We start from the raw sequence: 24,907 nt of genomic DNA on the forward strand, positions 1-24,907 counted from the left end.
CTCCATGTCAAAACCCGGTTGACGTAGAACTGTTCGAGCAAAATCAAAATTAACGTGTACTACATGAGTAGATACGAGTGTCCGAACATCCGGAACGAGCTGTTGATCCGCCGCCCGTCCGAAGGGTGTAATCTAGCAACGAACCGTTATCCATGCGTAACGGACAATCTTCCTTCCGGTCCGAGTGTGTGCATAAATCGCATCCCTTCACAGGTGTATCCATCCCGGTCGTCTATCAATGTACAACCGTACCGAAAAAAAAAACTGCCGGAACCGAGAGATTAGACATCATAAAGGGTGCATGATGGGCGTGCTGGGTAGGCTATGTGTTCACCGCACGGACAAATTGAACCGGAACGAACCCGCTTCCGGTAACCCATACCCGGCCCCCCCCCCACCCCCCCCCCCCCCCCCCCCCCCCCCCCCCGGAAGGAAGGAACACAGTCGGGTATCTCAATTTCCGGGGCGCTCAATTGTCGAATCGTTCTGATCACCTGCGTGCCAATATTGTCGATTGTTGTGGTTCGTGGATTTATGGTCGGCATTTAAGCTGCACCATAAATCATGCGACACGGAACGATGTCTCGGTTAACGTTCCACAGCGATGCTGGCTGCGTTAAGTGCGATAGGAACGCGATCGGATTTTTATTTTCCACGCCGTCCAATTTGAAACCCATTTTTTATGTCTGACGATTGTATGCAAAATCGAAAAAGAAAAGGCTCCGATACCGTCTAATCTTTAATGCCATGCCAATTCGGGTTATTCGAGGTCTCTTTTTTTTGTTCGCGTCACAAATGAAGTCCTTGATGGCACAAAGACATCAGCTGGTCGCATTGTAGGGTGGTTCGATAAAAAACCTACGGAAAAGAAGTAGAAATAACTAACAGGCTCACCCAATAGCCCACCATCCTCGGGCTATAGTGGATGGTATAAATCATATTAATATAAATTTATTGCCGGTAATGTATGCAATTTGTGTGAACCCTTTTTTTTCCCCTGAGGCAACTTTCATTCAACCATTTATGGCGTGTCGCATCTACTCGGGCAGCCCCCGCATCGTGTAACTACAGCCACAATTGTTCGATAGGATACAATTAATGTTGATACTTTTTTGTTTTCTTTAGTAACAGTGGGACTTTAGTGATAGTTGTATTCTGTTGTCCCGCTTAAAGAATTCATTTCGCTCAAAAAGAGCGAAAATTTATGTTTCTCAACTATGAGGTGGTAGTTTATTTATGTAAAAGATTTTTTAATTAACATTAATGAATATATAGACAAAAAAAACATGCATTTCGCTTCTTTTCTTCTATTGTTTGACTCATAACGTATACGAACCAATTGAACTTGGTAAAATATTTAAAAAACCTTCGCACTTTCGATGACAATTAATATGCTTTTTCCTTACTGATTTTAGTCTTCAAAAGTTTCAGTTTAATTATTCATTTCATCGATATGGTTTTAAACGTTATGAATCCTACGTGAAGATTTCAATACCATACTTAAATAGCAGGGTATTTGTTCAGCAGTTTATTTTGAATTTAAACCCAAGAGAAAGATTGCAGCTTTTATTTTTCACATGTAGGTGCCGCTGCAGTCAGCTTGTCTGTGGTAAAGATGAACTGTGGCTCATGGTTTGACAGCTTGCACAGATCTCCAAAACAATCGTCGCCAACGAAACATTCGCAAACAATTACAATCGAAAGCAGATAAGCCGGCAGTTGTTCAGTGCGCAGTGTAAATAAACGAAAGAAGAACAAATAGAACGCATTGTCTTATCGCGCATTTAGGGTTTCATATTAATCGCCCAATTGTTCAAGTTACTTCGTATTTTCATTAGTGAAATTTATACGAATACCGCCAAAATCATGGACCGCAAAGCAGCATTTCTCACCAGCGAGCTGCCACGAAGAATTCTGCTTTACTGTCCGGAATTGGATGGCGAAGGATCGTTTTCGGATGTAAATCTAACAACGCCGGACCATTTGGATGGTTTTATGTCGACAATCCATAAGTTATCGTTCAACTACGAGAGCAAGGACAAAAGGTAGGTGTTATCATTGTGAGCTTTTGATAATAGTTTAAAGCAATTCATTAAATTTTAGTGACACGAGAACGCTGAATCTAATGGTGAAAGTAATGAAGGGAAGTGATGAGTTCCGTGAATCATCCATGGGAAAGACACAGTTCACGAATGAAATCTACATCTACACGAAGGTGCTGCCCGTGTTCCAAGAGCTGTTGGAAACGACCGAAAGCGGTTTGGCCGGAGACTGGTGTCCGAAAGTGTACTATGGAGAAGCGGGTCACTTCCCAACCTACAGCGATCAGTATGAAACTATACTTGTGCTGGAAGACATTTCCCCGTTCGGCTACAAGGCGGGACCCCGGTTGGATCTGGAGGAAGAACATCTGCGCATGATGGCACGGCATATCGCATCGTTTCATGCGTGTACGTACGCGATGCGTATCCGAAAGGACGAGCGATTAGCAGCACTGATTGACGGAATTGTTCCGTTAGACTTTGTGTCCGGTGATAAAACCTTCACCAGTTACGATGTATTGCTAAGACTGGGTGCAAACAGATTGTACCACTATCTGGACACACACCCCGAACAGCTAGATAGTGTTGGATTCAAGCAAGACATCGAAAACATGCGCCGTCGCTACGAGGCCACTCCGATACGGTTGATGCAGGATTTACTACGCAAAGATGACGTATTCTCGGTCATTCTGCACGGTGACTACAACCGTAATAATGTGCTATTCCGGACGGACGCCAACGGTAAACCGATCGGATTGAAAATGTTCGATTTTCAGGAGAATCGTTTCGCAACGCCTGTGATCGACTTGACGTTCTTTATGTACATGAGCATGACGGAGGATCTGCGTGACAGATGTTGGGATGAGGTGGTGCTAGAATATCATACCACACTTCTCGATAGTCTCGCGGTAATTTTGAAGGTATCAAAAGACGACACACTGCTAGATCCGTATCGTTTAGAACCGTTTTTGGAACATTTCAAGCAGCATGCAATGTATGGAGTGATTGTAACACTACACTTTCTGCCATGGATGATGTGTCCGGAGGAGGAATGCGAACAGTTGTCGTACCATTTTGCGCGGGATGTACACTCCACGGAGTTGGCCCACTGGACCATGGTTTGTGGTGGGGAGAAGGTGGACAAACGGTTGGTCGGTGTGCTGCGCCATGCTAGCCGTAAAGGATATTTTGATATAGTGAAACAATAGAAGAGAACATGGTAAAGATCGTGAAATGATTTTATTGCTTTATATGTAGGACCAACACAGGGAACCATGGTGAGTGGTGCAACATTATTCCAATGATTTTCTCCAGTTGAACTGAAGCTAATTCATGTTATTTTAATCGTCTATAGAGATTCCAATCTCGAAAAGATCATTTGTCTCTAGCATCTCTAGAAGCTAGAACTTTTGTTCGCTAATATAAAAACAGCCTCATTTGCATACAGGTTAAGGTTAAGTATAAATACCACGAAATATATCCATATAACTTTCGTTCCTTCAAACATCGTAGCAGTCGTTTATAAACAAACCCGAAAAGCAAAGCAGTTACAAAATTCTTTGTAAAGCAATGAGAAGATATTGAATTGAAAACTAAAAAAATCAGTAAAAACGTTAAAAAGAGTTCAAATTCTAAACACAAATGGTAGATGGTAGTAATACAGTGATGGTAAAACTTGCTTTACACAAGATGCAACTCACATTAACAATTTCTTTACGTAGCCACGGCGTAATCGTGAAACAATGTCCATCCACATCGGACAGGCCGGTATTCAGATGGGCGAAGCAATCTGGACGCAGTACGGTTTGGAGCATGGCATTGGCAAGGACGGACAACGGATAGCAACGGAAAAGGATGGCGGGGACTTTTCGTTCACCGAATGTCCCACATTCTATTCGGATAACGGTGAAGGACGCTATGTACCGAGGGCTATATTTATCGACACCGAACCAATGGTGATAGGTAAGCATACGGGTACAACTAGCTTTTGATGGTTTACTTGCCATTTTCCTTTCACACACACACAGATCAACTTCAAACAGCCGACATAGGAGAACTGTTTAATCCGGAGTATCTGATACGCGGTAAGGAAGATGCCGCTAATAACTATGCCCGTGGGTATTACACACTATCGCACACTACGCTGGCCGGTGCAATGGAAGCCGTGCGACAGATTGCAGAAGATGCGGACAACCTGCAGGGTATGATTTTATATCACTCGTGCGGTGGTGGGACCGGTTCGGGAGTTGCGGCCCATCTGCTCCAGGAGTTTGCGGAGGAGTTCCCGCGAAAGTGTCGCCTATCGTTCTCGGTGTATCCTTCGCCGTATCTCTGCACAAGCGTAGTCGAACCGTACAATACCGTGCTAGTGACGCACCGGACGATGAGCTGCATGGAGTGTTCGTTTTTGATGGACAATCAAGCGATTTACAATATTTGCAGCGCAAGGTAGTATAAGAATTGGGTTGGTTAATTTGAAGTGCAATGATGTTGTGTTTATTTCGATTTCAATTGTAGGTTGTCGATTGCGAGACCTAGTTATACGAACTTAAACCAGCTCATCGGTCAGGTTGTGTCGGGAGTGACGGCTTCTTTGCGATTTGGAGGTGATCTTAACGTAGACATGAGCGAATTCCAAACCAATCTCGTCCCATATCCCAGGTTACATTTCCCGGTGATATCATTTGCTCCTATTATTGCCTGTGAAAATGTAAATCATGAAAGTAAGTTAAACAACAACGCACGGGATGATGAGTTGTCCGAATTTCCTAAATGCATTTCCATTGAAATCTCCGTCTCCGTTCTAGGGCTTGACATTGGAGCGCTAACGAAGCAACTGTTCCAACCGGACTCTCAGATGGTGCGATGTGGACTGGCGGGATGTGATAAATACATGGCATGCTGTTTGCTCTACCGCGGACACATACTTCCAAAAGACATAAATGAAGCCATTGCAAACATCAAGGCCACACGCAGCGTACGGTTCGTCGATTGGTGTCCCACAGGGTTCAAGGTTAGAGGTGGAATGTAACGAGCAGCATTTGAGTACAACTAACGCAACCGCCGCTCATTACAGATCGGTATCAATTCGATGACCCCGAAAATGGCACCCAATGGTGACCTAGCGCCCGTAAGACGGTGCGTAACGATGCTCGCCTCTCGGACGGCCGTTTCGGACGCGTGGAGCAACATTGACGAGAAGTTCGACATGATGTACCGGAAGCGTGCGTTCGTCCACTGGTATCTCGGCGAGGGTATGGAGCTGTACGAGTTTAACGAAGCCCGAGAAAATCTCGCTTGTCTCGAAATGGACTATCGTGAGGCGGGCTTAACAGGTTCGTTTGTATTGGACTGGAACACTTGAAGGTTTTCGATTGTCTTTTCTTCCTTCCGTTCGGTACCTTTTTGCAGACACGCAGAGTGACATCGCGGAATATTAGCCTGCCCGTTCAAGCTCCCGATTGAAACAACAAACAACGCATGGCCACACACATTTTCGTCAACTATATTCTCTAAGTAAGATGCTAATATATGCATTTAGAAGGTTTGGCTTAACGCGCACGCATGTTATGGTTTGCAATGATTATTGATTTTAATTAGCTGAACTTGGGTTTTTGCTTTTTGTTGTTTTTTTTTTTGAGGATTGTATCCTCGTTATACGATCGGTGCTGTTATTTGCCGATTTTTATTCATCCATGGATGTGAATCATCCCTCGCCTCACATTTATGTTCGCCCAACAGCATCAAACTCCGCGTTTGAATTTAGCTGTTTGGTGCATTTACCTCATTTTTTGGTCGCATATAATTTATTTTCAGTTTCGTCTTCAATATTCATACCATTTGCCGAATCATTTATTCTTAGATCCAACAGAACACATGGTTGCCAGTGCTTCCTCTAGTGTTACTGTCTACTGATCACGCTGTGCAACGTGAACGATCGTAGAATGAAGCTATCTTCCCTTCGTTCGCTTCTATCGCAATAAGGAACGTCTAACGTCAACGTCAGACCGTTTTTCCTAAAAGGGAGAATTCAATTTTTACGTGTGTTTGTCTACAATTTTGCGTTTCCGGCGCAGTGCTTTGTTTTTGCTTTCTTTCTTTTCCACTTTTCCCAACCAAGCGTCTGCACTTGGTTTCGTATAGTGTTACTACCTGTTGCTGTTTGTTTAGTTTTGTTCGTTAATTTTTCCGTCCTTTGTCTAAACTTTTACGCATCAAACACTGTTGGCATATTTGTTAGTTTGTGTTGGCTTTTTAATCACGGTTGTTTTTTTTTTTTACTCGCTCGCTCTTCTGTTTGTTTGTTATGTTTTCTCTTTCCCCTACTTTCCATTTGGCTTCGTTTTGTTTTGTTTTGTTGCTTATTTTCTTATGACATCAAGGAATACTTAGAAAGACTTTTATGCGTTCTATTTGCTTTCGCCTGTGTGAGTGTTTTGCTCCTTTTGTTGTCTTTGTTGTGTGCTGCAGGTTACTCCTTTTTTGCATTGCCACAGTCATCGTATCGTTCAAGGTACAAAAATAAGAGACAAAATATAGGCTTCATGTATATATTTTTGTGTATAGTTTAATGAGTTTTTTTTTTGGTAAATTTTCGCATCCTTCTTTTTCCTTTTCTTCTTATTATGTTATGAAGATGAAACGTTTCAACGATGGTTCCGTTCGCTACGTACTATGTGTTACGAGTTATTATACCTTTTTCCTTTCGTCTCTGTTACTGCATTCTCTTTCTAACTCTTTCTCTCTCTCTCTCTCTCTCTCCTTTTCTCTTTCTTTCCTTCTCTGTTTCTCTTACTCTCTCTTCTACGATCAAACGTGGCCCCTAGAGTGGCCCATATTTAAATAGTTGTGTATATACTTCTGCTGTATAGTAAGTTTGTTTACGAGTGTGTGAGTGTATATATAGGCTCTAGAAATCATACAAATCGTTACGTACGAATATATCGCTATCAAATTGAAGCAGCATCGGTAGCCACGTAGAAGTGAATTGCTCGCCTGGATGTTTTTGAAAACTAGCGCAACGGGCAATGCGCACGCTTTGCACGGAAAGACTTCAACCCGACATAAAGCCTTACGAGATATTGCTATGTTTTCACTACAGTTGAAATTGTGCCATGAGAGCGTTTTGGGTTTACGATACACTGTTTTTTTTTTGTTTTGTTTCGATTACAATAAAGCAAGCCACAGTGTTTTTATTTAACGATTTGTTTTGGTTCTGAGGTTACAAAGGTCCTTTGACTGTTTGTGGTCTACATTTAAAGATAAAAAACATTTTCCGGGGGAGTAATGTATGCGTTTTATGCGCTAATTGTTTGGTGGTTTTATATACTTTCTCTACGTTAGGTTTTTTTGTTGTTGTTGTGGGAAGTAGATATTGTTTTCGGTCTATTTTTTGTTTGTTTGTTTAAAAATGGTGGTTTTGTTTTGTTTTGTTGTAGAAAATTCGAACTTTTCAGCGAAACTGATATCGTTTGCCGCGTGTTACTGCAACCGCTTCTCCACTTGCGAAACACTACCGAGTGGCCACAGGAAATAGTGAACCGTAGCAGAAGACAATGTCCATCCTCACTCGTCTTCCGCTCCGTCCGGCTCCTCTTCGTCTATTTCTGCACCGGCGTTACTCGATCGTATCAGCTCGTTCTATTTCTTGATCGGTGGCAACTGCTCGTTGATCGTAACACTTAGTCGTCGAATGTTGGGCTTATCGTAGTCCTCCATGGACATGCCACGGGACAGACGTCTCGCACCGGTTGATCCTTCGGTTGAACCGCCGGAGCTGGTCGAGAACGCACGGTTCCGATCGACACCGGGCATCGCCACCGAGGTTAGCAAACCCTGGCCCTTGCAGAACAGCAGAATCGACTGTGCCACTTTGGCGGGCTGTCGGTGAAAATGCAAGAGGAGTTGAAAAATCGACCACTTCGGAATGTTTTGGTGTGTTCCGCAAAATACTTACAGCATCGGCCAACACGTCGCCAGCTCGTTCCACCTTGAGCAGTGTGACCTTCTCCTTGTTCAGATCCTTGTACAGCTTCTCGACGACGCTAGCGTACGGGCTCATAATACCGGTGATCAGCAGCAAATCAACCTTACAGTTCTTCAGAGGTAAATCTTTGCGCCTAGATGTGCGGAAACAAACATCATATCATATCTGGGCAGTAGCGATCTGGGCTTTAGTGTACTCACGACATAAATGCTTTGACGTATTGCTTTAGATTCTTGCTGTTCAGCGAGCTGTGCAGGCGGCTCTGGAACTCGGACACAATCTTCTCCTTGTCCGGATTGTCACCCACCAGTTGCTGTTAGGTGTCAGGGTCAGATACGGTTGTCGGACGGAAGAGCAAGGGTACAGAACAGAAAGCATGATTAGTATGGATGCGTTTTGGTAACGCTTTATAAACACTCGCAAACGACCGAGCGAGTGAACTACGGAGGCGCTAAAGGATAGCGGGGTTGTGTAAGGAACGGATAGAATTAATACAACGCTAGGCTGCGGCTAACAGCGAACACAACATCTAACATACGGCTCCAACGATTCCATTCGCGAGCTACCGTTCCAACACAGGCCAACCCTTAACAACGTTCTTGAGGTGAGCTATTCTTCACAAGTTTAATTGTGGTTTGAAGAATGCTTGCTCAATCTAACAGCAGTTTGCAGTTGGAATAAAAAGGATTGAAAGAAATCTAAAGAAACATCACCGAGTTTGTTATTCAAGTTTGTGTTTTTTTTAAATTACATATTCAACTGTTTCAATGTAGTTGTGTTATCTAATCTTTTTAGATGCTTTAGATAATACGAGATAAGTTTCTAAACCATAATATTTAATATCATTAGTTAGAACGAACATTTAGCCGACCATGAATTATTTTTTTCGTTTGAAATTTGGATTCATTTCATGAATTAGGTACATTATCTAACATACTTAAGTTTTCGTACATATAATGACGCAAATGAGAAAACATTGGTTAAAACAGTGTTTTTTTAAGTTATTTTTAGTACACTACATTAGTTCTGTGTTAAACAATAGTAAATGTTAGTCATCCTTTCATTTGCATTCAACTAAAACGGCCATTATGTTAGTAATTGTAACGCTATATCAGAATTTTAACGCCATTTTAATTAATATGTGCTCTTAACCAACTACAAACAACATTCTTCAGAGTGTGGGCCTCACATCTCTACCTCAACAACTACCTAAAACAACATCAAACAATAAAACCAAACAGCCATTAAACCATCCAATGCTTCTAACAAAGTTGTGCATTATTACAAAGTTGTATGTGTGTGTATGTGCGTGTTTTTGTTTTGTTTTAATTTTGCTGTGGCGCACCACATAACGAAACAAACGAAATGATCAGCCACGCAAAGCGAGAAAATTAAACAGCTCCTAGCGAGTCTTGCCAGCCCGGTGTAGTCCACACTAGCAAGCTTAATAACAGTAACAACAACTAAAGTACGAGCTAATACAACAGGATACACTAAATACCTCGGAGAAAACCTGCGTGATAGCAGTTTGGTTTTATTTTGGTTGTGGTTGGTTGGCAGAAACAGAAATTGTGTTGCAGGATGCAGTTGTCGTGGGTTGCACATTTAGATGGATCGTTGCAGAAGGAGTTTTTTGTTGTTGTGTTGATTATTGTTTCGAGTTAGCGATGTGTTTCGTTGTTATTTTAACATTTTTATTGCGATTGGTTTGTTTGAATGCATGACGCGACCAGAGCGCAGATGTGTTTTCCAAAACAATAAGATCGGTTTAATGGTGTATTGTTTTGTGTTGTAATGACAAAAAAACGATGGTACATGTGTTTGTATTAAATCATATCGCCGCATGTATGTTTATCGCAAACAAATCGCAACGTAATAAAACAATCGCAACGTAAAAGGATGCAGTTGAACCGATAAGGATGCATGTGTCGCAACCGTAGGCAAAGTATTGAATCGATAAAGTAGAAGTCGAAAAGAACGTAGTGAAAAGAGAAAAAGAAAACAATTACGTTAAATGTTTAGTTGATACTTTTTAATGTAATTTGGTGGGTTGAATGATGGTGCGGTTTAACTGATTTATGATGTGTTGCTTAATGAACGTAAGAACGGTAAAGACAAAATGGGCATTTTTCCTAGCTTAAAATCAATCTTAATTTTTTATAATTGCAAATAAAGTTTCCTTAACATGTTACATCAACTTTAAGCCGTTATTCTATTCTATATTGAGGAGGTAACACCATTAAATAAGTTTAATTTGTCAGGCTCACTCGGAAAAGGGTTCTGTTGTAATATTTTTTTCTCTCATTGTAAATGACATGACAGAAAAATACTATACTATTTTGCTATTTTGTATTTGCTGTTTAAAACAGCCCTATTACTGTTTGCTATAGACTACAAATCATTATTAAGTTATTTGTTTCGGTGTTTAATAAAAACTTGGAGATTTTTCAAAAACATTGAAAATGCATTCAAGAAAATGAAACAAAACCACTGTCAATGGAATGGTAAAGGAGTGAATCGATTCGGGTGACAATTTCCAGGATAATCAAGAAAGAATGTTTAATTTTTAATTTAACGGGTGCAATATAACACTGGACATTTAGATTTAAGAAAAAACGCAAAGAAACGAGTGCCTCTGAATGTACGAGCCATCAGCGTTCCCTGCGGCATCTATAGTATAAACATCGAAAGCCAATTAAACGGGGCGGGAATAGTTTAAACAACGTTTTACGAAAAGTGTTCTGATGTAAAAACTAGTTCGTGCTCGACGACACCAATGAAACTAATGGTCCTGTATAGGAACCAGGAACGGGGTGGGTAGGTAAGGGAAAAAGTTGTAATCCTTTTGTGTTGCTGTATGTGTTTCTTAAAGCAATAAAAAATCGCCGATCCCTCTCTGTCTTTCCCTCTGTTCCCTCTGTTCCTTAACATTACCTCTCGCGCTACCGTCCAATACTTACGTAGCCAAACTTGTGATACAGCAGGAAATCCTCGGCCGATTGGCCAACTTCGTCACCCTTCCACGAGATGAACTTCGTCTTGAACACGTCCAGTACGGACGCGGCCGAACCGGTTACGTTGATCAGTATGAGCCCGAGGCACCGGGATGGATGGGCGAGTCCGAAACGGGCCAGTACGTTTGCACCCGCACCCTCACCGATACCGATCACGTACTTCACGTGCAGGAAGTCAAGCACCGTGACCAACTCTTCGCCCAACAGCTGCAGCGACGGGAACTGGAACCTGGCGCAGAATGCAATGAGACGACAGGGCATAAAAGTCAGCTCGTGCTCGATAAGTCACCGCTGGTAGTTGTCATTTATGGTAGCGCTTTACGAGAGTTTTACGGTAATTGTTTGATACGAAACTATGGTGAAAAGAAACTTTTGGTGCTGTTTCCTAACTCACTGCAGCAATGTAATGTGTAGGAAAAACTTTCGACATTTTGCTTTAAAATTATACGTTTTACCCTAGCTGTATCTGCGCATAACGTTCGATTGCAAAAACTATTGCAATCCAGTATGACAATGGGTTAAAAGCTGTTGTTCTCATCTTTTTACTTTGCTTTCTTTGTAAATTATTTTTCTTTATAATTTTCATACATACGAATAGCTAAAGCAAATAGTTATGTTACAAAACGTGTAGCTACTAATCAAAAAGTCATTATAAAAAGTGCTTCAGCTGGTACACCAAAACATAAATGAGATCCGTTAATTAACTTATGCTCTGAGCTACTTCCAATCCAATGCTTGTTCGATGCAAAGGAGACGCCTGGTACTTTGTACGAACCCCTTTGTAATCATCCACACAAATCAACCGTATCCCTCAGAACAACATATTCATTTCTGCAACGTAACCGTGGGCATACAACCGAAACGGTAACAAATCAATAAGTTTCATCCTAATTCGTAATCTCTTCACTTCCCACATTACGCATCGGATCCACCTTCCGGAGGCAATACTTACGAGTCGGCCAAATTGGGCGCATTATCCGCATGGCCGGGTACATCGATGTGGATGAAGCACGACCGTTCTTTGATTTCAATCATGCACGCACTGTTGACGAACTCTTCGAACGAAGAATCTACCAGAACAGGGAACAAACGCCGACCATGGGTGGTAGAGAACAAAGAAAGCACACCACGAATACATTAATATCGGTGAATGGTTTTATACATCCTTTGTAGGCGGTGCGGTACTACTTACGGTTCGTGCCGAGATCATGCACGGTAAGGAAGACGGCTCGCTTTTCCTGTTGTGAAAGATCGCCCTGGAAACAGGAAAAGGTGCAGAAACGCAGAAAAGAAATTTCCATTAGTGATCGTTGGGGAAGGACGCCAAGACGCGACAGTGATAAAGCCGGGTTTCTGATCGAAATGGCTTCGGAAATGGAATGAAATATGAGTGCGAAAACACGACCCACGGGAAGTGGAAAGTTTCTCGGCTAAGTTTATTCATTTCAGAGCCTCTTCAACCTTGTCGCACACAGCTGTTATTCCCTTTTCCCTGCATTTTTGTTTATTCGTTCCATGCGATAGTGCTCCAATTTAAGCGGAACGTACAACACAACCGGTAGCAGCCAGCAAGGGTAAGGTGCAACGCCTTTAACTTCAGACGGAAGTTTCCAAATAGGAAAGAGAAACAGGAAAAACTGGATCCGAAGCAATAAGATCACTCAACTCGTGTAGGAAAGTTTTGTTATGCGAGCAGGAAAAGTTTTCCCTGCTAAATGATAATGGCAATATGATGCGGGAAATAAGATGGAAGCATTAGCAGGTTGGGGGTGGGAAACGATTTTCTTGACCTGTGAAAGTTTTGTTGTTGTAGCGTTTGCTTTACTCCAACGTCATCGATGTCCGAAGAGGAACGCATCCTTTAGTGAGGTGATATGTTTATTTTGGATTCATTTTTCCTGTTATTTCTAGTCGATTCGGTTTTGTTCACATAAACGAGTGGATGAACAACAAAATGAGAAGCGAAAGGGTTCAACTCGTAGAAGGGTTATTAATGTTGTTTTTGTCACGCCTAATCAACGTTCGAAACAAAACTAATCAAAACCCACAATGGGTCCATTAAATGACCACTAACAAATATTATTTTCTTCAGGGAGGTGTACAAAAGATAGCAAACCGTTGGAATATTGATTTACTCATACAATACATATTCATTCCGCGTAATTACAGAACATTTTCTCTTACCTGCACTGTGACGATGATTTCACCGCTTTTCTCCGTATTAACTGCATAGCGCTGTGGAAGAGCAAATATGAAAAGTAGATTAGTATGACTGATTAATGAGACATGATCATGTTGCGCGCAGTACACGATACTGAAGGTAATATTTTATTATGGTACGGAGCTCTCAAATCTCAGCGGCATCAATTCATTATGCGCCATCAATCAATATATTGTGTATCGAAACAATCTAAACGAAAGAACAAATTATCTTATCACACGATGGAAAAAGCGATAATGAGAGCGTTTATTGATTCCAACGAGTGCAATCAATATCGCATCAACAGGCTAATGCATGTTGATCGCGATAAAAAATAACATCTGCTATTCCGAAACCATATCAAACCAAACCGATAACCGAGGAAGAGGCTTTATTTATCAATGATTGAATAAAATGGCCATCTGTTGGAGCTTAACTTGAAGTCAAATGATGCTGGCTTGCATTAGTAACGACAAACAGGACGTCGAAAATGGGAGAATAATCCTAACTCGGAATGGGAGTAGAATAGCCGAGATGAAACTATTGAGCTTAACATTAAATTTCCAACTGCATCATACAACGACAGATTTTAATACCTCTCGGTGCAATAATTTAATTTAGTGAATAATTTATGTATTATACAATCTCACTGGTGTAAATAGGCTCTGTCAATTTGTATTATCTACCTATGGAACCATATGTACCCTACAATATGTATTATCTATAGAAAACTAAAACTTCAACAAATTTTACCGAGTAAAATGCTAAATTTAAATAAAAAATTAATTGCAATGAGCTATGTTTTGGTCTTTTGATCATAACAACATAGCTTTGATAATAAATATTGACCTCCTGTTTGGAGCTGCCATTTTATAGCTTCAATAACGGGCTCCAAGTGGTAGAAAGGGCTTCGAAACATAATACACTACTTTGTCTTTATGAGTATTGGTGAACATGGATACTTGGGATCGTAAAAAAAGCACACACCCCCATACGCAATTACCCGGAAGTTGTGAACGGAAAATGCGAATAATACGATTCCATTAGCCAGCGGGAACGTATCAATTTCTTCACAAAACAAAATCCACCCTATATCACCTCGTCAAAATGGTAGTCCATTGTAAATTTATGATAACTTTACCGCTACGCGCATTAGTCTTCCGGTGCGGAACCACAGAAACCTCACCGTTTCCAGCTCGGACTCAACGGTACGGTGAAGGATGAATAATCCATGAACTGAATCAACCGAACTCATCGGTACGGAACCTTACAGCGTTCAACAGAATATCGTGAAAGCATGGCAGAGCTTTCCCAGCCTGTGCAGAAGGGAAAGCTCCCTGTGAATGGATTGTTTCATTTGCATTGAAAACTCGATCGTCTGTAAAAGAAACCCACTCACTCCCTGCATCCACCACACCACAACACAACAGTACCGGTAAGCATTGTAACATATTTTTCCCATTTACCCGGCGTCCCATTTGGCAGCATAAACATATATCGAAAGCTGTGTTCCGATACACGTGCAGAACCGCGCGGGTCGCTGTCCACTCCGTGATCCCGGGTACCGGCTTCGCCTCTGGCCGACCTGCAATTTGCGAGCCTGTGCTGCAAGAATGTTTGCACTACCACTGAAACGATTTCCTTTTGCTTTGCTCCTTTCGCCGGCGCACGGTTACGGGGCAATCTTTTATTTCCCTTTGTTTATTTATTACTTCACGTTCGGCTGTGATCAACTTGTTGCACGCCCGAGGGCATATGGGCAACTTGTGCAGAATGTTGGATGTTGTTGTTCGTTAGCGAAAACCCTGCTGTTTACCGGACGGTCGTCAGGTTGGAATAACAAGTTCCGCACAATTCTGTTCTCGTCGTAATTGTGTGCAGCCACATCACCGATATTATGCTGGCCTGTTCACTATAAAACACTCCCCTGCACAGAATGAATAATGATCGCATTTGTTTCGATTGTTATGATAAAAGTTCTTAAAGCCGTTCCCAGCACTACTTATTTCCACTTGGCACTATGTTCTGTGCTGCTTCACTAGTTGTCGTTGGTAAATCAAGGTGAATATTACATATTTGTTATTACAGCACTACAGTTGATCATAGTTGGAGGTGCAAAAATGATCCTCCAGATACAGGCCTGATCTGATATACGCGACTTTTAAGATACGTTGATTTTTATTCTTTGTAGCTCACTCAGCCTTTCACAATAATTCACAATATTTTTGTTAAATGTAGGATTACGATCCTATTCAACAACTTTAAACATCTAACACTATTACAGAATTTTTAAAGGTACATTAAACATCAGTTCTCTTGTGCACTTAACTAAATTTCGATCGAGAAACTTTACTGAACCATGTGAAAATAGTTCACAAACTCCCACTTAGTTACCTCTCGAATATCTCCCTTTCCAATAATGTGATACTCATAAGTTATTTTGAACTAAACTGTAAGACTATTGAGGATGTAGAATTTAACCTTCGAACGAACTTTCAGCAGATGCGTAGAAGTTGCTATTATTCCATTGCTTCTGTTAGGGCACATTAACAGAGACTTAATGTAAGACTGCTTTTTCTCATAAGCAAATCAGCAATGCCCACTTTTTAAAAGATCTTCGTCAGCTTTCTTAGTCACCCCAAAAAAAGTTGCTTCTTACTTGTGCAATTTTAGAGTTTGCTTCTGGTCGCTCGTTGAGGCAAATTGCGTTTCTGCTCTTTCAATATTTGGGAATTCAATTTCTTCCATGCCCGCATGTTTGGCTGGCGCTACATTACCTACACCACACCCACGCCCAGTAAACAGTATACCTTACAGCTTTCCTTTTACAATATTGACAGCCACATCAAAACCCCTTTCACACGCCCATGGGCCACCAAACACCGGAAGCATACACCCGTACTTGACACTCGCGCACAATTTTAACAGCAAGCTAATATTTATTTTATAACGAATGTAAACATGTGCGTCTCCGTACACCGTCAACCCGCATACCCGCCCGGTAAAAGGTACAAGGACGAGGCTCAGGCACGAAAAGCTCGAAGGCGTGAAAGTGCAAGAAACCGTCCGTGCCTATTTCCAATCACCTTCCCTTTCTGCTGCTGCCACGTTCGATCGAACGCGTCCGTATCGAGAAACCATTGCCTTCGCCCACGTCAACAAGTGGCCACTTATCGAGGCTCCATCGTGCCAAGGCACTTCAACTTCATTTATGTACGTCCGTCTGGATCGTAGCGGGTGCGGGTGGGCCTGTCCCTGTGGCGCACGATATACAATCAGCATTCCACCATCGGACGTTCGAAACACGACGATTCGTTACGTGACTTTGAACGTTTTGCTATCGTCCCGTCACGGAACTACACGGTGGTACGCTCTTTCCGGCGTGCAACAGACACAGACGCAAAAGGTGACGAACCGGACCGGAAATGGTACGCTTCGGAACTTCGAAGCAGATAGGCTTCTGTCTAACGCGTCCATTGCTCACGTACTCACGGCTTTTCGGATCGTGAACTATTTTCGTCCTGCCTCGTCCTTGTGCGTGTGTTTGTTTTGTATTTGGTCTTCGTTCTGATGTCATCGCGTAATATTTCCACCCTTCTAGACTTACCATAAACGTTCCCGAAACGCCAACAAGCATTCGGAAAGCTTTCGTGGCGCGTTTTGTTTCGAACAGATGGGAGGGCATTCGTTTTACAGCCATTCGAACGGTTGCACGGGATAATAGCTCATTTGCATAACTACCAATTATAGCGTGGAAAATAGAACGAGTCTGATGAAATGAAGAATAGCTGACTGTGGCTGACAGTTACAAAACCATCCAAAAGATCCACAAGCTAAATGTAATGGAGCGATGGATCAGCGGGAATGGAAGCTGAATTCTATTAGCGTGAGAAAAGCTCAATTTGGACGATTGAATATAAAGTCTCGATGTGTTTTAAGCGAGAGGCTTTTTAAATTTATTTTTTGCCATAGTTGTTGCTTTACACAGCTTCGATCGTATAAATCCTCCAGCACCTTTTAACATTTCTTCAAATAAATCAAATTTCCTCACAATAAAACACAACATCTTCCAAATTTTGCTTTGCAATTTCTTACCCTCCACTAAACTTCGCATGAGTTGCACGCGAAAATGCACCTCAAACGCACCACCATGCGCACAGTTCCGCAATCAAGTGCTATAAATAAATTACCATGCCACACAGAAGCACACTAGTGACGGGTTGCTCCCTTGGCAAAACATCTTCAAAACGTTACGAATCTCTGCCTGTCAACAGCAACAACACCAACGTCCTCCAAGCATAACACGCAAATACCCCATTTCCGATCAATTTCCAATCAACGTACGCGAATCGATCGGCACACAGCAAACTATTTCTCGGTCTCGGGCCAGCGAATGCTTTTTTTTTATGGCGGAGCATTAAGCACGGGCTAAGTTCCAAAGGGGCCACAGGCGGCTCTCATACCGATGAAAGTCTTGGCCCCACTCATGGCCACATGGCAACCATGTGCGTTGCAATGAACTTTTCAATTGCGGATAATTGCTTTTAAATTAAATCGCTTTTCTCGCGCTGCAGCTACCCATCTACACAGTAAAGACAGCTCAGCCCAGTGCTGCAAATGCTCCGGTTGCTGCAGCCCTGAACTGGTGCGGGCCAAGCAGGGCTGGCTTGGACCGGATGAGAGTTGGTTATATGGCCAGATGCCTCACGTATACGCACATTCATTGCACGGTGCTCTATAGGAGGTGTTTAACAAGGGTAAATTATCAATCAAGAGAAAGGAACTGCAGCTTGAGTTTAAGGATAAGAAATAGCATTAGGCTAGTAAGGAAGAAAACATGAAGTTTGAACCATTGCAATGATTGGCGGTCACTTCTGCACCAGTGAGTTACAAAATCGGAAATGTCCTGAACGTTTATAAGCTGGCACGCCATTTCTAGAAATATTTGATCCTTTTGATGTAACTCATTTGAGCAATTTGTTTGCGATATTACACCATTAAAATATTAATTGGAACAAGATGGTTACTCCGTTACTCCAGTAGTATAAATCTGTTTCACATTACTGTGTCTTTTAAATTGATGAAAGACATAAACATTTCCATAGAGTGTGACGCCTATATCTGGATTCCTACGAAAGTCTCTACTATAGGTACTGAAATACACTTTTAAATTGATACTCCTTGTTTGGTGCAACGACCTATCCCGTTGTGTACTGGTGCATTGCACAGTAGAGGTGTTATACCAATAGTTAAATTCGGCTTTATAGTAATAACCTTTATTACATGTAGTCCTTTACTTTAATAGTAATAGTTCTAAGAGACTTCAATCCAACAATCCGATAACGAACAGGATTTCAGAATTTTTACCACACATTACAAGCTAAAGTTACAGTTTTTTTGTAGCACTGTAATAATTACAAACAAACCTACAATCGTATCTTATTGAGGTACTTCATTAAAAGTGTTTATGAAAGTGAACAGTACAAATGATAATTATAACGTCTGCAAACAATAAGTACTCTTTTATAAATGATCATCCATTGTTTTGCATTCCTCAGAATAATTTGTTTATAACACAACAAAGAGAGAGAGTTATTTCATCCGGATGACAACCATATTCATCATTGGTATTTTCACCATGAAAACCACACGCAACGAGCCATCGCTCCACATAATACGATCTTTTGTTCCGCGCACGTAACAAAAACCACACGCCACTAAACAAACACGATTGTTCGCTTTGCCGAACCCTGGTTTATGCTTTCTTAGTGTTACGCACTTTCATGGCCAATAAATTGCGCCACATATCCACAGGCGATCCACCGATCGGATGGTACGGGCTCACACATCACATTCCACGAAAAAGGGCGCCCGTTTGGCGAACGGACGGATACGCGAACGCTAACGGCGTAGGACAGCACATTCGCCGATTGGAATAAAGACCCCCAATGATTGTATTACTTTTATACTTTGTTTTCGTTCATAAACCACAAACACATCAACGTGAGTAATTATTCGTTCAGCTAATGCAATAAACATGAAACCACACTGCGGCTATCGCGAATAGCTGTAACAATATGTGGTCACAGTTGATCAATCATTTCGCGTATTTCGCGTACACTGAATTCAAGCGAATTTTATTCCACAACGCCTTCACAAACCGATCACACACGATCCCGAAGGAATGAACTTCTCATTCTCTCACTTCTCGAGGCGTATCGGTTCCAGCTGTGTTGCTGGCTCAGCAAAGACTGAAGCGATAAATATTTGTGCATGGCCTGCAAGCTGGCATGCAAAGCAATGCCAGAGCACGGTCGATTGATTTGCTGTGGCCTGCCTAGATTGGAATTGAAATTATTGACATTTGCATCACCCCTTACACCTACCCTTGAAACCCTCCTCCCCCTGCCACCCTTTTTGCTAGGGGTCAAAAACTGGCCGTCTGATTGGAATGGGCTTCCTGCCACCATCGGCTCACACTCGATTGGCAGTGATTGGTTTGATGGTTTGATCGTGGTGGTTGAACATTTAAATTAGCTTCACAAATCATCATGAAGTCGTATGCGCTCTTTAGTTTGCCCGTTGCTCGCTGGTACGGAGCTTAATAAAAAACAACAACAGCTTGATTGCGATACATACTTTTTCGTTGCTTTTGTGCGGGGCCAATACAAATTGGTGGAGAAATTTAATCAACACCCAACACCACGCTTAAACCAAATGCACGTGCCGTTGTGAGTGTGTGGTTAAATGAAGTGAAACGATTTTTTGTTTATTCCTTTTCCCCTACCACTAAAACACAACGACCAGCATGACCCACACACGCGGGATGGAAATTTGATGTCCTATCGATCGGTTACGGAACAAATGGATCGAAAAAGGGACACACCTAACCCCACACCGGATTGAGGCTGAACGGTGGCGCGGTAAGTGTTCCGGTGCGATTGTTCGATATGGGAAATAACATTGTTAGTAACATGAAAGCGACGGAAAAAATGCCTTTTCTTACGGTATGATATCATTTCCATCGGTGCTCGGTTCCCGAAAACAAAAAATGGCACGGCGGAAATCCCTTCGGATTAATCAATTATCCATCAGTTGCTCAGTTGAGCCAGGTGAAGCGTAATGCAGCAGTTAAAGGGCTCGCGAGGCCAGCTCGTAAAAGTTCGTTAACCTTCGAATCGGGTTTCGGGGGAAGGCTTTCCTTTCGACGGTAGGAGCCGACGAGTGGGTACCGAAAGTATCGAATTTCATGCATAAATGATAGCTAGTGAAGCAAGCCTTATAAAAGTCAGCTCAAGGGATTCATGGTTTCTTTGCTAGCTTGCGATAAAAAAAAGTTACGCGAAGGATGTTGCCCATCGTGCATAACATTTTTTATTAACGTTCAATTTTACCAAAGCACGTCTCTCAATTTAAATCATGATTTTTGACAGCCAAATAGTCGAAATATGGAGCTGATATATACACCCGTTTCTGGTATATATGTACAAACTACATATGTTTGTAAGTATGTACAAACTCTGTAAGCCTTCATCTTATCTTCGTGTGATAGGATCCTAGTTGATTACCGTCGTAAAAGTATGAAGAATCTTAATGATTTGTGCTTAGACTTATCACTTTGCTACGACTTCGTGTAACCATAAAAGTGGAACGGAATAAAAGTTATGCCCAGCAAAGGTGTTACATGCAAATGGCTTAAGACTCCCAGCAGAGATATCAAATCAAAATCACACTTTCGAAGACTTTCCAGATAAATTCCAGTAACGTGTAGATACTGGGAACAGTATTAATGCTAAGACGTATTTGACGAACCGGTTTGAAGAATGTAACCTTTGCAAAAATAAGCTTCGAAGAATATGCAAAGGACCAATCGAAACAGTTAAGAAAGTTGGTGTTCCTAAGTCAAATGTACCGCCGACATCAAAGGTCAATGTTTTGAAGCTGAATATTATGTCAGCTACCATTGGGGACATACAGAAAATTAAACAAAATTTCATTCTGCATATTAAATACTAATTTTATATCATCAAGACCTTCTAGGTCAAGTGTTTATTACGTCTAATGCTTTTTCATGATTAATATGTGTTGTGCTGAGGTTAAAATTCTCCCCAAATCATTACAGTTTTGTCGTTCAAACAACTTTAGCTCGGACGCTGAGTGGTAGCAGAGTCGAAAACTATCAATATACCTTTTAATAGTGACGAAATAATGTAGCTTCTTTATCTCTCTTCTTTATATCTCTGATGCAATCAATCAGGAGATCACTCGAAAGCTATCAATTAACTTTCTAATCTTTCAAGCATTCTACACAGTTAACAGTCCTCTTATGATGCTGACATGCTGACGGGTGTATTATCCAAGGAATGCGTACATAACATTGCATAACCATTATCACATGTTGTTGATTTCCTTTACCGTTACAAACACCCATCATGAACTAATCAAGACTGTTCGTTCCAAACCTTAAGTGATGTTTATCATCTCTAGTTCAAGTGCAAATGTAGCAAAACACACTTGACGCACTGTGCCGCCTGAAGCTAATGAATGCAATTGAACATGTGCATTGATTACATTGTAGGTATTGGACTGCTCAGGAAGAGTGTAGTGTTATCATTAGTTTGTACTGAAACTTGAATAAAAACCATTCGATCGATTGCAATTCAACGCAGTGCTGTTGATGTGTGCAACCTATTGCATAACAAAGGAATCGTTATGTTTAACTATTTTTTTTCCTGCAGAAAAGGCTTAACAGTCATAATTTTGGGTAACATTTGCGACTGATATGACCAATTCATGTATTGTTTATGCGATACTCGTTCCAGTTGCGATTCTGTTCCAGTTTTCTATGATAAAACGATATTAGCATTTGGCATAGCATTTATTTATTTAACATATTTTACCAAAATCGATAAAACGTACCTACTGCCATGGCTCCGAACCGAATCATAAAACGACCATCCTAGCCAACGCTCACGTCATTCGATTTTATTGTTTGGCCTTTCTCTTCCCATATTCCCATATTCCCAACGAAAATGGGACAACTTTTGCATGGCAAAAGGCAAACACAGCTCTCGTCGATGACTTGCAAAGCCAGAACAGAGCAACCGTCCGGCGTTAAAGTTTCATGATATTTTCTACATCCGAATGCATCATCCTCTTCCGATTGAGGTAAAACATTTCCTCCCCAAAAAAAAAAAAACCATCTTCATCTTGTGCTCGTTTATTTTCCCACCCACAGGCAACTGCCCATACGGAGGAGTTCCAGCGGTACACTTAGCATACTGGCCACGTGGTTCCGACGTGGCCGACTGTCGAAACGAATTAAGGCACCGTGGGTTTGGGCATGACAGATGTAAGGCAACGCACCATCAAACACCGTCAGAATTTGCTCCGCTGATGCTACCAATAATGGACGTGATTTCTTTGCGAATTGATCGATCGAACAAACAAGGTTGTCTAGGTTCACCAGGGCCCTTACCCATACCGGTTGGGTTAGCTAAATTAATCGAAACACGATGGTGGTAGAGCCGATGGTTTTGGTTCGATTCGTTTCTTCTACACGAAAGCATATTTTGCGAAGGATATTACGTTCAATATGACGATCATCTGTCAGTAGAAGCACTACCGTACAATCTGTCGTTGTGATAATTGGTTTTGATGTTCTTTTCAGTGCTTTTGCGTCTGATTTATAACGGAATTATATTCAAGAAAAAAAAAATCAAGGAAAAAAAATCTTTTCACTATTGCGCTAGATTTTACTTTTCTGCAGAAAACACTTCACCTATTTGCTGATTTCCTTTTAAAATCTAATTTAATTTCTTCATAGCACACGCTGCTTGAGTAGACACGCAACATCGACTTGGTAAATAGACTTCTTAAATCCATATCAACGGGAACGAGCATACTTAACATACATAAAAGAAAGATTAAATAGCTTTTAACCTCTACTAGCTCTAGTTCATAGAATGTGTCAGCATGCATAAATCTTTCAATGACTCTTGAGCACCTGCACTTCTACTGCAAAACGCAACCTACTTCACAACGGTGCAGTTAAGTTACATTCATCCGGCTTGCGTTGTGTTCTGAGCTAACCTTTTGCACTTCTAAGCATTCTCTGCACCACTTCAAAATAGGTAAAGCACAGCTAAATACGTAAAAAAAATACGACTCACCGTACGGCACAACACCACCCTGACTGTTGCTTCACTTGATTCTAGTTATATCAAACCTATGTGGCCCGTATATTGGTGATGCACTCTGGACGCTTAAATTACTTCAGGGACGAATATATTCGCAAGTATCTACTTAATTTGAGAGCAGCGATCGTAGCAGGCGTAGACTTCCATATCGTACTGATACTGACCGGAGATTACCAATTTCCGGAACGTTCATCTAGCCGCAAATGGGACTAAGGGAAAGTTTCAAAATGGATGAGTGATTCTGATAATCAATTTCCGAACGAAACGCTCCACTGCAGTTAATCTAAACAGCGTGCACGTTCCTTCCCGTAGTTCATCGCCATGCGATCTTCAACTACCAGGCGTCTCCATTTCGAAACGTCCTCAAAATTACTCACCTTCAATACAAAAGGAAGAGGGCTGTACTAGCGCACAGTGTTAGTTTTAAATGATTGATTAAGCTTGATAAACATGGAAATTTTGTCGCAATATCCATATAGTTCCTTTCACCCTTCATTGTGTGGTGCCGAGAGAGTAAGCGAAGGGAAATGCTGGGAAACAATCTGATACAGCAATCCATTAATACTACACACCCAAAATCCGCTCTCCTAAACTGTCACATTTGTTTCAACTTTACATCAATCACACACATCCACACACCACTTGCATGTAAAAGCAATGATGATAAACAGCAGCATAATCGTGCGTATAATCTTTTACCATTTATCAGCCGATCGGGAGCTCACCAGGTTTATTTGGAAGCCGTACAGCGCTTTAAAACACACGACACACCAAATAATCGATAATTCCGCATCGTGATAACAGTGAGCGTGATTGGGGCTGTTGTGCGAAAACAAGTGAGAAAAAAAGACGAAACACACAACATTAGCCCACTGTCGAAATGAATATATCGTTCGTCACGGTTGGCTGGCATACAACAATGGCTTCGGCTGGTATGCATCATCTTATTCAATTTAAGGCTTCACGGTAAGATAAAGGCTGGACGCAAATGCAATCATAAATATTATATTTTGTCGTCCTCTATTCGCTTGATTCTTGTCTTTTTTCCATTTTTCAATTTCAATTTACCTCGTATCGGTGCTCCGGTCGCGTGCCAATTTATTTATTTTTTTACATTAAATGAATGAATAACGCCTGTAGACGGATAACTTCTTTCTCGTTATGTTTTCTGTTCATCTCGCGCATGGGTATGATGTGTCCTCATTTTTTGCTCTTTCCACCAATATTTGTCCCCATGCATACACCTGCCACGATTTCCCTTTTGAAACCATCTACGTCATGATAAAAGTTTTCCACAGCTTTCCGTGTCTGATTTTTCATTCCTCTCCCTCCTCCGTTAGTTTCCCAAAACGGAGCCCTTTGGTACCGTTTTGCTTTTGCGCTCACGTACAAAACCCAGTATCAATTCTACATTCTGCTGTTGTTGATTATTTTTCCAGCCATGCCTCAACCCTCGGGGGTGGATT

General features: G+C 41.5%; 3 protein-coding genes across 4 annotated transcripts; 2 read left to right on the forward strand and 1 right to left on the reverse strand.

Annotated features, from left to right (window-relative positions):
- The first annotated feature begins 1,866 nt into the window (after positions 1–1,866).
- LOC128707238 (uncharacterized) lies at positions 1,867–3,250 on the forward strand. The gene is made up of 2 exons (XM_053802188.1): positions 1,867–2,045; positions 2,104–3,250. Exons 1-2 carry the CDS (start codon positions 1,867–1,869, stop codon positions 3,248–3,250), a joined length of 1,326 nt encoding a protein of 441 aa, XP_053658163.1.
- Positions 3,251–3,683: 433 nt separating this feature from the next.
- LOC128717883 (tubulin alpha chain-like) lies at positions 3,684–5,482 on the forward strand. Its single transcript, XM_053811557.1, has 7 exons — positions 3,684–3,710; positions 3,764–4,004; positions 4,070–4,490; positions 4,560–4,765; positions 4,850–5,055; positions 5,119–5,377; positions 5,454–5,482. The coding sequence occupies exons 1-7, from the start codon at positions 3,684–3,686 to the stop codon at positions 5,480–5,482; spliced, it is 1,389 nt and encodes a 462-aa protein (XP_053667532.1).
- Positions 5,483–7,617: 2,135 nt separating this feature from the next.
- On the reverse strand, positions 7,618–12,092 carry LOC128709536 (uncharacterized protein ZK1073.1). 2 transcript variants are annotated; one of them, XM_053804540.1, is made up of 6 exons: positions 11,995–12,092; positions 10,989–11,271; positions 9,530–9,541; positions 8,229–8,341; positions 7,999–8,161; positions 7,618–7,922 (listed from the first exon to the last, which is right to left on the reverse strand). In XM_053804540.1, exons 1-6 carry the CDS (start codon positions 12,075–12,077, stop codon positions 7,683–7,685), a joined length of 894 nt encoding a protein of 297 aa, XP_053660515.1. In that variant the 5' UTR covers positions 12,078–12,092; the 3' UTR covers positions 7,618–7,682. The 2 variants fall into 2 exon arrangements, with proteins under 2 accessions (XP_053660515.1, XP_053660516.1); XM_053804541.1 differs by lacking the exon at positions 9,530–9,541.
- Between the last annotated feature and the right edge of the window lie 12,815 nt (positions 12,093–24,907).

The sequence above is a fragment of the Anopheles marshallii genome, chromosome 2, assembly GCF_943734725.1.
Source record: "Anopheles marshallii chromosome 2, idAnoMarsDA_429_01, whole genome shotgun sequence".
Taxonomy (NCBI): Eukaryota; Metazoa; Arthropoda; class Insecta; order Diptera; family Culicidae; genus Anopheles; species Anopheles marshallii.